At 38.8% G+C, this 16,053-nt stretch overlaps 1 protein-coding gene across 3 annotated transcripts in view; it reads left to right on the forward strand.

Annotated features, from left to right (window-relative positions):
- Positions 1-16,053, forward strand: part of LOC146480406 (rotatin-like) — a 45,855-nt gene that overhangs the window by 2,433 nt on the left and 27,369 nt on the right. For 2 of the 3 annotated variants that reach the window (XM_085109573.1, XM_085109574.1), the window contains exons 2-11: positions 600-787; positions 1,343-1,577; positions 3,048-3,245; positions 4,911-5,116; positions 6,366-6,516; positions 8,634-8,739; positions 9,498-9,783; positions 10,203-10,406; positions 11,506-11,718; positions 12,844-13,215. In XM_085109573.1, coding sequence (XP_084965699.1) covers positions 600-787; positions 1,343-1,577; positions 3,048-3,245; positions 4,911-5,116; positions 6,366-6,516; positions 8,634-8,739; positions 9,498-9,783; positions 10,203-10,406; positions 11,506-11,718; positions 12,844-13,215 — 2,159 coding nt within the window. The remainder of the gene's footprint in view (positions 1-599; positions 788-1,342; positions 1,578-3,047; positions 3,246-4,910; positions 5,117-6,365; positions 6,517-8,633; positions 8,740-9,497; positions 9,784-10,202; positions 10,407-11,505; positions 11,719-12,843; positions 13,216-16,053) is intronic. The other variant, XM_085109575.1, reaches the window with a different exon arrangement.

Here is a 16,053-nt window from a genome sequence, read left to right on the forward strand (position 1 = left end):
TAATGCCTGGCTTTGGATTGTTACCACATAGGGGTTGGCATGATGAAAAATTACCAAGGCTTTTGAAAACTTCCACCCTTCAAACAAAGTGTTTTTGTTCAAAATATCCAGGATTTAAAGAGTCTACTGGTAGCTGGCATATTAAACATTTTCCTGGCATGGGCGCTTCAGCGACTTCTTGGCATGTAACTTCAAAACTCCCAGTGTATCTTCGGGGTAGGACACAATGGAAGGCACCTTGGCTCACCTGTGGGGGATTTTTTTCTAGCAAAGCCCCCAGCATATGTACATGTAGGGAAGAAAAACACTCATCAAGACTTGAAGACAAACTTCATTTTAATTCTTTGAACAATAATATTCACTACCACCCTTTCATAACCAGCTGTTACTCAAGCGTTTGAAAATACCAATATTAGGAGTCAGAGAAAAATTAATGGTGTCACCCACATAATTTGCATGGTTCATGATCTCAAAATTAAGTTTTCAACCCTGCTCTAAAACAGACTGTTTTGCTCCAAACTATTTTCATCTAGCAAGTTAGCATGAATTTATATGTACAGAATCCATGTTATTCAACTTAAATGTTTTTGCACCTACAGGTCACAATGTAGAAGAAATCCGTGTGCGAGCATTAAGGAACATCTTGTTCAAGCTTGATCACAAGCTAGTGTGTGCAGCGGATTTGGTTCATGAGAGGCAGTTGTTGATTAATCTGCTGGAATGGTTCAACTTTCCTAACCCACCGTTAAAGAAGGAAGTTTTGGAAATTCTTGAAGTCCTGTCCAAGGTTAGTGTACAATGTACAATATGTTTTGGCTTAAATTTGTTTAAATTGGTTTGAAAATTTACGGTTGAAAGTAACCAATCTGGATATTTATGGTCCTTTGTTCAGAAAAATAAAGATTTAACTGTTTTGAAAATTAATGTTTGAACCATAAACATAACAATATAAACCAGAGCAATTGTAGTTGTATCTGTATTTGCTGATTGACTATGGCATGGAGAAATGCTACAGTTGAACCTCCGTCAACAGATACCTCCCATATGCAGACAGCTTTCTTACATACAAATGCTATATTTTTAACTTCTAGTAAGAGGACATCTCTGCGGTTAAAGAGGATAGAGTACATGAAATATCAGCCCCCCCAAGTTCAGATACAATACCCACCCTCAGTGTTATTTTCTGAGATTGTGCCCCCCTAATGTCCAGAAAGATGATGGACATTGTTCTAATGAATTGACTGATGCATTAATTTTACTACTACTTTGTATTGTACTTTGCTGAATGAGTTACCCTATTCAGACATAAAGTGCCTGTTTATCTATGTACTTGTTGTTTCAGCCTGTGTCTGGAGCAGAAGGCTTGTTGAGCATTGGAGCAATAGAGTTTCTGTCACACTTGAGGCAAGATGTGGATCCTGAACTGTACCAGAGCATTGATAATGTGATACATCAGCTGCTTAGTTTGCCACAAGAGGATGCCACAGATCATGATCAGCGGTGTTTGTATAAAGAGCACAATCCTGTGACGAGCATTCAAATCTCTCATGACCATAATGGTTATGAGGAGTCTTCTGGTAGGTGAATTTTAAAATATCGATGTTGCTTACAAGTTTTTTTTTTTTCGGGTTTTGAAGTTAAGGAGGCTCTCAGCAGTTTTTCTGGACTTTAGGGTGGAAGTTTTGATATAAAAAATCTTGCATAGAAGATAAACTTTGATCTCCTTGATACTGCATCATCATTTGAACATATGATCAAAGTTAATTTTCTCATCAGTTTCCAAGCAACAACTATTACCATGGCAACGGTAGCGGATAGCCTCTCATTTTAAAAATTGTTGATTATCTTGAAATCCAGTCAGACAATTTATGATGAAACTGTAGGGATTTAAAGTACTCAATCTAGACAACTTGTAGGCAAAATTAGAAATCAATCTGTGAGAGCGTTTTCAAGTAAATAATGAATCAATTTTTACTAGGTGATTTTGTTTATTGCTGCATTTTTCACCAATATCTCTGGCAAAATAAAAATTGACATTCACGCAAGTTTTAGGCTCAAGAACCGAAACCGGTCTTAGATAAGAACATTGAATCTTGGGCAAGTTTCAGTCGTCATTCGCTTTCTCCGAACTGAGTTTTATTTTGTTTTTTCAGGTCTATTTCACTGCTATTCATGTGCTTTGAATATTTATCATAACATGAAGTCATGCAAAAGGTAAAATTTACAATGGAAGACTTGAGAAACAGAAGCACATAATATGTATAATTATCTTAATTAATTTTACGTTTTGCACGACTTCACATAATCATAAATATTCACAGCACGTGAACAGCAGTGAAATAGATCCAGACAAATAAAATGAAACTCTTGTTTGAAGATAGCGATTAACGACTGAAAGTTTACCAAGATTCAACCTTCTCATCTAACACCAGTTTTGGTTCTTGAGCCTAAAACTTATGTGAATATCGAAAAGAATTCTTACCCTAACCACTTGTAATTTAACAGAAAAATCTGTGGAGGCATTTTAAATTGGAAATTTAAATACTCTGCATTGCCTCTCTCTCTTCACCCAGGTGTAGAAATGGGTACTGGTGTCATACATGTACTGTCCGGGGTATTACACTGCAATGGACTTTAGCATCCAATCTGGGAGGAGGGGAGCTACAGATAACCAGGTTAAGCGCTGGCTGTGTGGACGTTGGGCTTGTAATACGACTTTACCTTTTAACCTTGCATACAAATGACATCGTCTTTTTTTTTCTGTCCAGCCCTCAAGATTACATGGTTTATTTTTAAATATTTTTAAATGGAGTGTACCCTCCAGGCTAGCCTGCGAATGCAGAGGTATTTCTGGCTGTCACTTCTCTCTGGCGTTATTTTTCAGTGGAGAGAAGCGACAGCCGGAAATACGTCTGAGTTCGCAGGCTACCTCCAGGCAGGAAGTCTACTTAAGCTTATGTGTACAGTGCAAAGTATTCTACATGATTGTATGTCTGTCTGGAAAATCAAGTTTGAGTCTGGTGATTCAGCATTCCATTTCTTTTCAGGTCATCCTAACCCAAGTGACCAAGAAACTGGATCACAGTATGGCAAGTCAGTAGCTGTAAAGAATGGCTCCCACCCAAATCTGAGCACCAACTCTGCAACAGGGTACTTTGGCCAACAAAGAGATGGTGAGACAACTCATGATACTGTTATTTCTTCTGTGCAAATGCACTCACTTTATAGTGCAGAGACTTCATCAAGTAAGTAAATTTAGCTGAATGCCACTGTGTATTTACAGTTGTACAACTTCATATAGAGTCCAAACGATCGTGCGTTCATTTAGTGTTGGTTTTTCATGAAGTAATTAAAAGGACTTTGGGCGCCACTTTCCCTTTACATGTAGATAGCTCCTTCCTTCAGTATTTTGTTTGCTACCCAAACATTCATGACAATCTAATTAACTCAGCAATTAATTAAGGGCTGGGGGGCAGGTACATGTAAAGTTCACTCAGCTAATTAAGTTCATAATTCAACATTAATTTAGTCGTAGTTAATTGAGGGATTGTGGAGGCGCGGTGGTGTAGTGGTTAGCGCGCCGGACTTTCGATCGGATTGGAGAAGTGGAATTTGAGCAGATCTTTTCCCCATATCCTTGGGCTTAGAAAAGAGCAGAAGGTTTGCCTACAATCTGTTTTTTGGAATTTTTACCAACTGGTTTTGGCAAGAGTTTGATCTTCCAGTTGCTTCCTTGAGTATAAAAAAAATGTGGAACTTACAAACATTCTATGGCTGTCATTGTCACACCACTGGTGTCAATGATGAAGGACAATGTTGAGGAGCTATCTAACTTAGGCCTAAAACCATTTGCCATTGGCACTGGAGACAAAGAAGGTCTTACTGAAGGTTCTACATCAGTCAGCAATCGTACAGGAATAACAGCAGCAATTCCTTGTTTCTTAAGGACGTTGCCTACTAATAACAAAGTATTTTTGGGCAGTTTATGACTACAGCTGTATGTGGAAAAAGCAGATCTTAGCAAGGCCTTTTTAAAGAAAATTGGGGGTAACCACGCGTTTTTCAGAGATAGTTGAGCAACAATAATTCAAAATGGCGCCAAAATATAAAACAATGTATGACATTTTTTCCCAAATTGAAGCTTAATTATCTCTGAAAAATGCTTGGTTGCCCCTTATTTTCTTTTCGGATTCCAGTAACCCTTGCCAAGATCTGCTTTTCCCACATAGTTATAAACTGCGTAAAAATATCTCTGTTTTAGCAGGCACCGCCATTAGAAACCTGGCTTTCTCGGACCATCGCAAGACGTGCAGAACGTATGCGCAGTAGCAAAAGGAGGCACCATCCCTAAAGAGTTGAAAAGCAGAAACTACCGGCACTGTTTTGCATTCAGGCGAGCTTAAGAATTTTTCGCAGAATTGACAAATTCGCTCTTGTTCTTGCTGCATTTCCCCAGTGAATAATAGTTACAGTACTGTATTGATTAATATTATTCATTTGATATTCCGACTCAATGAAGCGCAATGATTGGCACATAATTCCTGTGTTGATGCATAACTCACTGGTTATTTGTAACAAGTACAGAGGGGTGGAATTACAGCATCAAAGGAATATCTGCAGGCTCCATCACTTTCTTTGTCACCCCAGACTGAGCTAGACTTTTTGTCGTCTCCCTTAACCCACTTGGGAGGCTACTTAGATAAAGAAGAGGCCACTGCACTCTTGCATTTTATTTTATCTTGCTAGAAAACTGTTGTTACTTGTTAGTAGTATATGGCAATGTTATTGCATCCTGTTCTTCCTTCATCATGGGAAGAAGGCAGAACTGGGTAAAGAGCTGTTATGGAGTGCACATAAAGCAAAAAGGTCAAGTTTAATTGAACTGAACCACCGTGTACATGTATTTGTAGGGAACTTCAACGAGAACAAGTCAAGCCTGACATTTGTCCCGTGGCTGCCTCTGTCAGCTAGTGACAGGCACATTCTGTCTGTGACAGCCAGTCGTCTACAGAGTCACAGCTCATCCCTGGTGGTCAAGTCTTGTGAGTTTCTCAGAGATGTGCTCTTCAAGGATTTTCCTGCAGAAATCTTCTTACACAGGCCAAGTGTGCTGCAGGTGATACAAGAATCCTCACTAGTTTTAATTTCAGATTAAGAAATGCAAAAAAAATGCAGTTCATAAGATTATGTAGCCCATTAGCAGGCTTCCTGGGTTGCTCATTCCAGTCCAGACCAGTATACCTTGTTGGTATAGAACTGCTTCAGCACCATTCCGTACTTGACAATAGAATGATACACAAGTCTGAGGCTTGACATCAAACTGATGGTACCCAATGGACCAATATTTCTCATATGCATACATCACACAATACCTTTCGAAAAGCAGCTTTAAGTCATTATTCCATCCAAACAAACAACAAATTGGACATCAAAGGACAAACAATATTATACAGTCAGGTGCTTGGCATCTACTCTGCAACACTGCATAAAAAAAATTAATATTCATATTCATGTACTGCATAAACCATATTAATCACCAGTATTTGCATGCAGCCCACAACACAAAAATTATTAAATGCAAAGTCAATGTACTGTACATAGTGTTAGTAGTCAGATATTTTGAATGACATCAGGTGCTACAAATGTTACAACTGCACAGTCTAGTGTAGTACTTACAGTGCTCTTAGTGCACCATCCAAGAAAACACATAGTTGTAAATAACCCCTACTGTTGGGAAGGAACCAGTGGACTTTCACCAAACTTTGGCCACATCAATTCTTCCACAAAAACTCCACAAGTATTGCCAAGACACCCCAGAAGCACTTTCCACAAAAGTTACATGTATGTGTTACCCATCTCCTTCATACCTAGTGGCACATAAGGCCTCACAAACATTTGATATCTGTAGAGTGCGGCTTTGCGGGATTTCCGTAATTTGAACAAAAATGCCACATAAAATTTACGTTGGCATGTCAAGTTGGGTGCAAAGGATATTAAGTACTTATTTTCTGAAATAAAGTGTTTGAAAGCATCACTGACGATAAGATTGATATGACTGCCGCTTCAACATTTATAGTCTCTAAGTTACTGTCTCAATTGCCTTTCTCTTCTTCGTCTGTTTCTGTGTTTGTATTCCACACTTTCGGAGTTGCTTCTGAGTTATTCTGTTTTCTTCCATGCATATATATAACAATGATAATAGAACAAGCAGTAATCAAAGATTCCATGAGTGCATTTGACAAATTTGGCTATATAGTATACCATTATTGGCATATTTTTTTATCTGGCTTTTCTGTACTACATGGTTATCATTAGTTTCCGCTGAAAGAAGAAAAATCATAAAATACTATGTTTGTTTACTCAAGTCCCTTTTAGAACTCCTGGAGGACAAGATCCACTTTGATGACGATGACAGCCTTGTTCTTGGCGCCATGCAGTGCTTGTATGACTTGAGTCGACATCTTCGTGTAAGACTTATGGCAGTGTCTGATCCTGTGCTTTTCTGTCCTGATCAAGGTTTGTGAAAAGTTTATGGATGCAGTCCTTCCTTTTGCTGAGACCTATTGAAGGTCTTGGTCTAAGGTCTCAAGCTAACTTTTTGGTTGCTGATACATCTAGCAGTTGACTTGATGCCCTTGTGATCCAGGTTCATGAGGCCCTGTAGCCTTAGTTCAGCCAAGAACTATCTGCAAGGCAGCAAAACTATTTAAATTGTAGTTGGGATAGAGATTGGTTAGAGGCCAGGATGTGTCCAATAATGCAAGTGGGTCGTGCTCCAATCTATTGTGGGGTCCCTACTCCTCCAACAGTCAGAGCCTTGTCAACTGTATCCCTCTCACGAGTAACATGCCCAGGCAAGTACTGTACAACCCCTGAAATGATCCCGATCCCAAACTGATCCCCAACCCCGAACTGATCCCCAAATTGTCCCTGACAAAAATGATTCCAACTCTTAAATAATGCCCAGTTTTTTTCAAGCTGACCCTGAACTGATATCCAAGTAATTTTCAGAATGGAATGAGGCAGTTAACTGTGGAATTGAAAATAGTTTTGTCCTTGGTGATTGGTGTCATGCCGCAATGTAAGATTGTTAGATACCGTGGATGTTATTTTACAACTTCTTTACACTTAATTTTCATTTTTTGTTCACAATTTCTGGTGCTTTCTTAATACATTGTTATTCTTATGTCATAAAAAAGAAGAAAAGAGAAGCAAAAAGGTGGAGAATTTTGGAAAGTTGAACCTACTGTACAATTACAGTCGAACCTCCCTTTGCGACCACCTCTTGTAAGCGACCACCTTTTCCAAAATACCAAAAGTTTTCAAGTCAAATTACTATAGATGGAACCTCTCGTAGGCGACCACCTCTCATAAGTGACCACCTCCCGTAAGCGACCACTTTTAGAGATGATTGTTTAAAATTTTCAATTGTTTTTAACCTCCCGTAGGCAACCACTTGACACACAATCTACTGTATCTCACGTGGGGGGAAATTGCAAAATGTGTTGCTGTAACATATATTGGCCCACATCATTACAGCGGATGCCGTATTAAAATCTCACAGCCGAAGCGACCGGAAGTGTCTCCTGAAATAGCTTACCATTGAAACAATAATTATTGATAACATACACATGCACTATAGTGTACTTGTAGGAAAGAAACTCTCTTATCTTGTAAATAGCATGCAAATGTGCATGACCGGTGATGACTCTCTCAACCTTGTATTACTCAACAGAAAAATTGTAGCGATAAAGAACGTCAACTGAATTATGTAACAAACAAACCGGAAAGTTGTGGATGATTTACGCTTGAAATGTAACATTGCAAAAATGCCGTTTACTATTTGCTCCTAAATCAGGCAGTCTTAAGATAAGTTTACTTATTACTTTGGGTTTCGATAAGCTTTGGCAAAAGGGTTTGGTCTTCATAATTACCATATGTAAAGTACCCGAAATTTAGACCCCCTGTGGTCTGACCTCTGGTAAGCAACCACCTCCCGTAAGCGACCACATATCCTTGACATTATGGGTGGTCGCTTACGGGAGGTTCGACTGTAGTACAAAATTAATCAGCCTTTTACAGTGCCGTTTACAGTGGTTACGAACTCTGGAAACACACAACCCACTGCTTTGAAATAAGGCAGATAAAGTTGATCAAAGAAAAGCCAATCAGAATTATTGTATGACAGGATTTCAAGGCAACAGAGCCAACAAGCTGACAATTTTACTCTATCTCTATTCTTGCCTCTATGCCTTCAAATATTGATTTCCAAGCCAGTTGAAACTCATCTGAAAGAAATGGTGTAGTTTGCAGGATACTGTATTTGTTAAAGTTTTCACTCTATACAGTCATGTAATAATTTGCAAGCCATGCATGAAATAGTAGGCAGACCATGAAGCTGCTGAATGTAGTGAATTGTCTTTGAATTACATTGTTTGATAAAATCTATGAATGTAATCTATATCACATTTATATTCTTTTTTGGGGGGCGTTTTCTGTTACATTGTTGATTTTGGACGCTGTTTGCTAATTATAAACTCCTTTTAATTTTATAGATATTCTTGAAAAATCCTTTAGAAGATACCTGTATTTTAATTTTACTGTAGAATGTTGCCCAATTGTTTATTTGACAGACTGTTGGAAACACAGACACATCACAATATCATTGGACACGAAAAACCAGGGCACTGATCATGAGGTGGCAAATATCAGAGAAACTGGAGATGGAGGAGTTGACAGGTGTGTGGATTTAAACATGTACTGGACTTGTTTGTCACATACATGCATACATACATACATGTACATACATGTACGGTTTATAGATTCAAATCAACTTACGTCTGAGTCAATGCAATCTTGTCTGGACTTGGTGAATTTGTGTCTTCTTTGCCACCCATTGTATTGATTTGAAATGACTTGCAAGATTGACAAAGTGTAATGCCAAGGAATTACTGGTGCAAGTCATTGATGCAGATGATTTACCATGAAAGGAAAAGGCAAGCTCCAAACACCTTCTGTGCATACCTTTAATTAATTTACATTGTGCTTCTGTTTGGTCCAGCATAAAAGAGAAATGAACAGTTGTGGTGCTGGGTGTCCTGGATGGTGAAGGATAGTGCTTTAAGACCCATTTGTTTTTCTTATCTTTGCATTTGAATGTAACAGAACATTGACATCTCTGCTATACATGTAAAGTTAAATATCTGAAATCTCTTCTAGAAGAGGACTCCAGTGTTATCAAGCTAGGCCAGAATGGCAAGAAGAACAGCCTACCTATTTTCTATGCAAATGTATTAATTTTATGTAAATGTATGCAGATTGCTTATACATGTGTTAATGTAAATTTGTGTCCATTTTTGTGTACATTTCTTATTTTGTAATTCAATTTGATGTTCATTTAATTTATGGATAGTAAATTTTATGTATGCCTTACGGGAGAGTGAAGCAGCTACTTTTGGTTTGTGTTGGTGCTCACCTCATATTTTGTTGTTCTTTAGCGATGATCGGTCAAGTTCCAATCTGTCTGATACCAAGGCCTCTCAAGGTAGTGATGATGATGAGGATGAAATGGTAACAGAAGCACGGCAGTTCAACCAACTCTCTTTAGAGGAGTTTTGTATGATTCTGCTCTCCAGAGCTATACCCATGTTTAAGGGTTCCTCGTGTGCCAATTCAGCTGTTGTTGAATCTGCTGTTAATTTGCTGCATGAAGTTTTGAGTTTGATGAAGAATGTTTTTCCTGTTGATCTCTGGAGATGTGGGACACAGTTAAATTCACTGATGGTGAGTGATGGTGGTCATCATAAGCCACTGGCAATGCTTCAAGAGGTACAAGTTGTTGAAATTGTGTGTACATGTATGAGATTGTAATTTTGCATGATGTTTTGTCTACATGTCTGCAGCATTTTTAAGTTATAGTGTATGTCTTCCATTTTGGTTTTAGTGTACTTATCAGTGACGGTACAGTAACCCTCAAAATTCTAGGTGCACATAAGCATTAGGCTACATTTGCATTTGTTCAACAAATTTTCTTCATACTAGCAAGCTAATTTTGAATGTAATTTATTATTTGAATAAAGTCAGACTGCTGTGTGCCCTAAGTTTATGCCTTTTTGTACAGTTTTAACATCCAAAAGTTAATCATTCACATGCAAGGATAACATTGAATTACTTCAGTGTATCATTTCTTTATTGTTCTTCAGGCAACATCACTTACAAATATCATGAAGAGCTTGGGTGAAAGCATAGTACATCATATCAAATATTACATTCAACTATTTCATGATGACAACAAAGAGAAAGCTGTCAAGCCACTAAAGCACAAACTGCCAGTACACCGAATGACAGTTGTGAATCTTGCAACATTTCTGATGCAGTTCCTTGAGAACTTAGTTCCTCTGGAAATGGTAAGACAATTTTGAACATAACATGGTAATAGGAAAATCTTGGAGGGATTAGCTGCTTTTTGCCATACACTTCTCATGTAAAAGTTAGATTACTTTAAGAAGCAGTTAGCAATGTATTAACTGACACAGTCACTTAGTACTTCAATACCCAATTTGTTGATCATTCACCCATTCAATCAATCAATCAATCAATCAATCAATCAATCAATCAATCAATCCAACAAACCTTCCATCAATCAGTTCTGTTATCAGTTCAGCAGTCAGTCAGTCAATCATCAGTTATTCGGTCAGTCAGAGAATCAATGAATCATCAGTCAGTGAGTCAGTCAATCAACCAATCATCAGGCAGTCAGTCAATCAATCAGTTAGTCAGTCATCAATCAATCATCAGTTAGTCAGTAAGTAGTCAATCAATCATCAGTCAGTTGTGAGTTATCAATCAATCAGCCATCAGTCAGTCAGTCAGTCACCAATCAATCAATCAATCAATCAATCAATCATCAGTCAGTAGGTCAGTCATGTCAATCAATAATCAGGCATTCAATCAGTCAATCATCATTGAGTCAGTCATCAATCAATCAATCATCAGCCTGTCAGTCAGTCAGTCGGCCAGTCAGTCAGTCAATCTATCAATCAATCCATCACCAGCCTGTCAGTCAGACAATAAGTCAGTCACTCATCAATCAATTATCAGTCAGTTATCAATCAATCATCAGCCTGTAAGTCAGTCAGTTAGCCAGTCAGTCAATGAGTCAGTCAGTCAGCCAGTCAGTCATCAATCAATCAATCAATCAATCAATCAATCAATCAATCAATCAATCAATGATCAGTCAGTCAGTCAATCATCACTCAGTCAGTCAATCAATCAATCAGTCGGTCCGTCTGTCTGTTAATCAGTCAGTGACAGGAGTGAAATATCCATCTCATTGATGCAGGGTGTTTCTATATTAATTCCATGGTACAGAACTGCAAAATTATGGTTCTTGTAATTAAATACTCCATTACATATTATATGTTTTGTTCCTCTTATACTTAGTCTCCAGAGATGGAATAATTCAAAGAAGAGTGCACTGATGTATTTCATCCATTTTTTCTACAGTCCTCAAAGGTGGTCCCTTCTGAGGTAACAACAGTTATGTGGCTCCTTTCCATGGATGAACTCCTGTCTACAACTCATGGTCACCTGCGACCTGCAGCAATGAGGTACCTGGCTGTTCTGGATCCATATTCACATAAACTGAGTCTTTTCACTCAAGACATTTGTGTGTCAATGGTCAACACTTGCAAGTTCTTGAAGGCTTGTAGAGTCAAGGTATAAGTGATTTTCATGTTTGTGTTACATGTCAGTTAGTCGATTCACAAAGGAACAGAAGATGGTAGTAGGCATCTGTCAGCCTTGAGAGTTGATGGAAGAGCGCCATCAGCTTTAGAACCTGTTTTGACTCCTGAGCAGGCTTGGCAGTCTGTGCTGCAGTGGTACAGGTGCATTTCTCTACTGAATTGGCTTCACCTGCTGTAAGACCCCCATAATAGAGCTCGTTTACATTCACTTGGGCCAATTGCAACATCTTCTGACTTGTCGAGAAAGAAGTTGTTGTTGGTCATTGTGGTAGATACAATAAAAATAAATGTATTGTTTGTTTCGCGGTGTACATGTAGTCACTTGAGATGCAATTCGCAACATTTTGACTGCTTACTGCTAGTCTTCATCAGGCGATGAGGTCGACTGGTTACCCGGCACCATTTATACCACGATGGTTGGCTGTGATTGGTGTATTTTGATCATCACTGTTCTGGTGAGAAGTTGCTCCCTTCGCGGTCCTTTGTTGTACCACTCTCCTGTTGTGTTTCTTGATCGTGGATATCCACGCTTCGGGAATTCAATTCCACGTTTTCTTTCTTGGTGCCAATGCCAAGTGGTATCAGGACTCATTTACAGAAACCCTTCCTGTGGCTCTCCTTCCAGTCTTTTGAGACTGTATACACATACACATCCTTTGTATGTGACCAATGTCACAACAGATATGATGATAAGATGTTGACAGAGTGATTTTACTCTGTGCAGAGTGTATGATGATGGACTCTTTCATTGGAGGGGCTCTACATGTATGTATGTGGGCTCACTATATCACTGTGCTGCTTACAAACTCCTGAAATAAACAGTGACCAATAAATTGCAGCCTTCTTGCTTGGATGTTGGTGTTGCCTGATGGAATACCTCCAAAGAGCATGAACGTATGTATTTGGTGTTGCATCCAAATTCTGAATTCATACCTACAGTCCATGTGACATCTGCATGTTCAGTTGGTATAACCATTTTTTTTTTTTTTCAAAATTATGCATTTACCTAATCTGACTGCACACTGGTTGTTTAAATAATGCAGGTTTTATGAAGGAAGAGTCACAATTCAAAGAAATTGTGTTTGTTTCCCTTTAGGAATTAGGGAGTTCTTTGAAAGAACTTTCAGACCTGGTAGAAGCCTCTGTTCCAAGCCTGACCTATCACAAACACATGGAATTCATCTGCGAGGCTCTGAAGATCTGTAGCAAGGTCTGTGATCCCTTGACCATGGCAGATGAAAGGGCCATCCCTGTTTGCCGGAAGACAGTACTCCAGTTACTAGCTCATCCTGATTCTGAAGTTAGATGGCAAGCCTACAAAGTGTCATTGGATCTGGTGAAAGAAGCTTGCAGTGTCAGCCATGTGACTGAACCCATGTCTACAGTCTGCCAAAAATCTTTGTTCCTGTTGGATAGGGCTGTGCTTCATCAGATCTGCTCCTTTGGGATCTATGATGAAAATGAGAAGGTTTGTTCTTCACTCTGTTTATCTCAGGGAGCAGGGATACATTCAACTTATTCCATTCTAAGGGGCATCTCGTCAAGCTCCTATGAGAACTGCTGGTGATTTTTCTCTACGATTTTGCAATGGTCAAACTGCAATAAAATAAATTAGGATAGGAGCAGTGTGTATAGGCTGTTGGCAATGTTCCTCCACATCTACATCTAACAATTACGAGTCAATAGTTTCCCATCTCATCTCGAGTGCTGTGAAGGTGTGGGAACTACTAGCTACGAAAATGTGCAGTGCATAGTGCAACTACACAATATAAAAATAATTACACCTTTTGCCCTTCATTATCAGGAAATAAATTTTCATTAGCACGAAAACATTGGTCAATAAAATTAATTTATAATCAGTTTAACTAGGAAATGAAATATTTCAATTTGTAGCAGAGTCATTAAGGAGTTTTGCATCGAAAGGAAGATTCCTTTAAGGCTAATTAGTATAGCATTTTATTGAAAACAACATTCTTTAGTGGGAATGAAGATTCATTAACCTAGGGTTAACGTTCCATTGTGCGAATAAAATTTCAACTACAAAAGATTTTTAATTACGTGGTTTCTGACTAATTTCCCAATGGATTTATACCGATACTTAAATTTAAAAACGATGCTGTACATGTGCACACTGGTTTCGCAGTAATGGAGCACAGAGTTCGTCGAAACCGTATCCCAAATGAGCATCGTGAAAGGATAGTTAGGCCGTTTGAAGATCCCCGCGAGAAAAGTAGAAACGTGAACACGATAATTGCCAGAAAATGTGCAGTGTGGTTTAGGTTTATGCAGACTTGCATATACCACAATGTTTGAATGGGGAGTTGATTGAAGGATAGAGCTAAGACTTGCTTGATTGTTATACTGACTGTATCTCTGTTGTAATGATTTTTTTTCCTCGTTAAAGAACATTAAGAAGCGTCTAATGTTTGTTCATTCTCTTAAAAGTTTGTTATTTCCTTTAAATTGAACTGATATTCGCATTAATGAACGTTTTTCTCTATGTAAAATTGTGACCGTGCACGGGAAAACGTACCTTAACGCTTATCCGTTAAATGGTCGCTAACGGACGGATAGATAACGGATAGTTAACGGCCTGCACAGCATGCTAACGTTTTATCCTAACGTTCTAACGGTTATCTAATTACGGTGTGCGACAAATGCAGACTGCAGACTTGCAGACCTGCAGACTTGCAGACTTGCAGACTTGCAGACTTGCAGACTTGCAGACCTGCAGACTTGCAGACTTGCAGACTCACTCATACTGGCCTTTCCAAATTCATTCTAAATATAATATTGTGTAATCTCCGCCATTCCACATCATGCGCTGTCCGCTTAGTACGCTTTTAAGGCTACTTAGCTACTTTCAGAGGACAACCGTGAAGACTTGCGCGACCTGCATACTTCCGGATTTTCGCGACTTTGGAATTTAACGAGAATTATGTGCTAGTGTTGTTGGTTCCATGGGGTGTTGCTGATTCACTAGCTCGCGGCATTTAGTACGATCGAGGTGATATAATCCCTTGTGGAGGCATTTGTTGCTTACGAAATTTTAAGAGCTAAAATCTCGCACAGGGTTTTAAATTCAAACTAACTTTAGTATGGCGACCACCTGAGCAACACGTCTACATATTTGTTTGCTATTCTAACTTTGAACTCGGATATCTCGATAACCAATCAAAATATCGGAAAAGCCTTATTAATGTCTTTTGAATAACGCTGTGCAGCTAATTCGTTCTTGCCAGGCGTTCGATACCCGATAAATTCAATCCAACAGGCCTCGTTTGTCGGAGCGTTTACCCGATCCTGATATTTTAGAATGTAAAATAATCACTAAAATTGTATTTTTTCCAGAACTTAGCCCTTATTATACTGTTTGCTATATAGTTTGACAACGTTTTGTCAAAATTGGCGCACGTAAGAATTTAATTCCTGAACGACAACCGTGAAAATAGCCAAGTATCAAAGCGTACCAAGCGGACAGCGCATGATATGGAATGGCGGAGGTTACATAATACTATTTTTAAAATGAATTGGGAAAGGCCAGTATGTTGAGTCTGCAAGTCTGCAAGTCTGCAAGTCTGCAAGTCTGCAGGTCTGCAGGTCTGCAGGTCTGCAAGTCAGCAAGTCTGCAGTCTGCATTTGTCGCACTCCGATCTAATTGTGCCTAACGGATGATCAAAGCGTGCTAACGCTTTGTTCTAGCGTTCTAACGGCTAACTAAGTATGCCTAACGGATGAAGAGAAAGTTCTAACGGTTGCCCAATTTGTTCTAACGGATGACGGGAGCCGTTTAACGGTTGTCTGACGGTTTACAACTAAGGACTTTTAACGAACGAATAGCTTAGCTTTCAGTCCGATGCTATAAACACATAATCAGGCCAAACCATTAGTAGTCTTACACTCACGTTTTTTTTTTTTAAAGAATCACAGTGCCGATTTCGTCAGTCGTCGATGAGACAAACATAAGTATACTTATTTCCACCGAAAGCAAAACTCAGTGATATAAACTATCACTTCCTCATCGAAATAAACAAACGCAGAATTCAAGTCCTTCGATGATGGTTATCGTGTGAGATGAGAAGTTAGTCCGGGGCTAGTGTCGCTAAACGAGCGTGTAAACAATTTCACTTGCCAGTCGGGGTGAACATTTTTTATTGTTTTACTCAAATGGTTTTGTCGGTTAATATACTTATTTTACACAATGACTTTGTCTAGAGTTTTTTAAAGTAACTGTTTAATCCAGCTGTGGATTCGTGAAAGATCACGCTTTCAATTGCGAAAAGCGGTACCTTTGGATTCATGAGTC

This window comes from Pavona decussata, unplaced genomic scaffold, assembly GCF_977016875.1.
Source record: "Pavona decussata unplaced genomic scaffold, jaPavDecu1.1 SCAFFOLD_53, whole genome shotgun sequence".
NCBI lineage: Eukaryota > Metazoa > Cnidaria > Anthozoa > Scleractinia > Agariciidae > Pavona > Pavona decussata.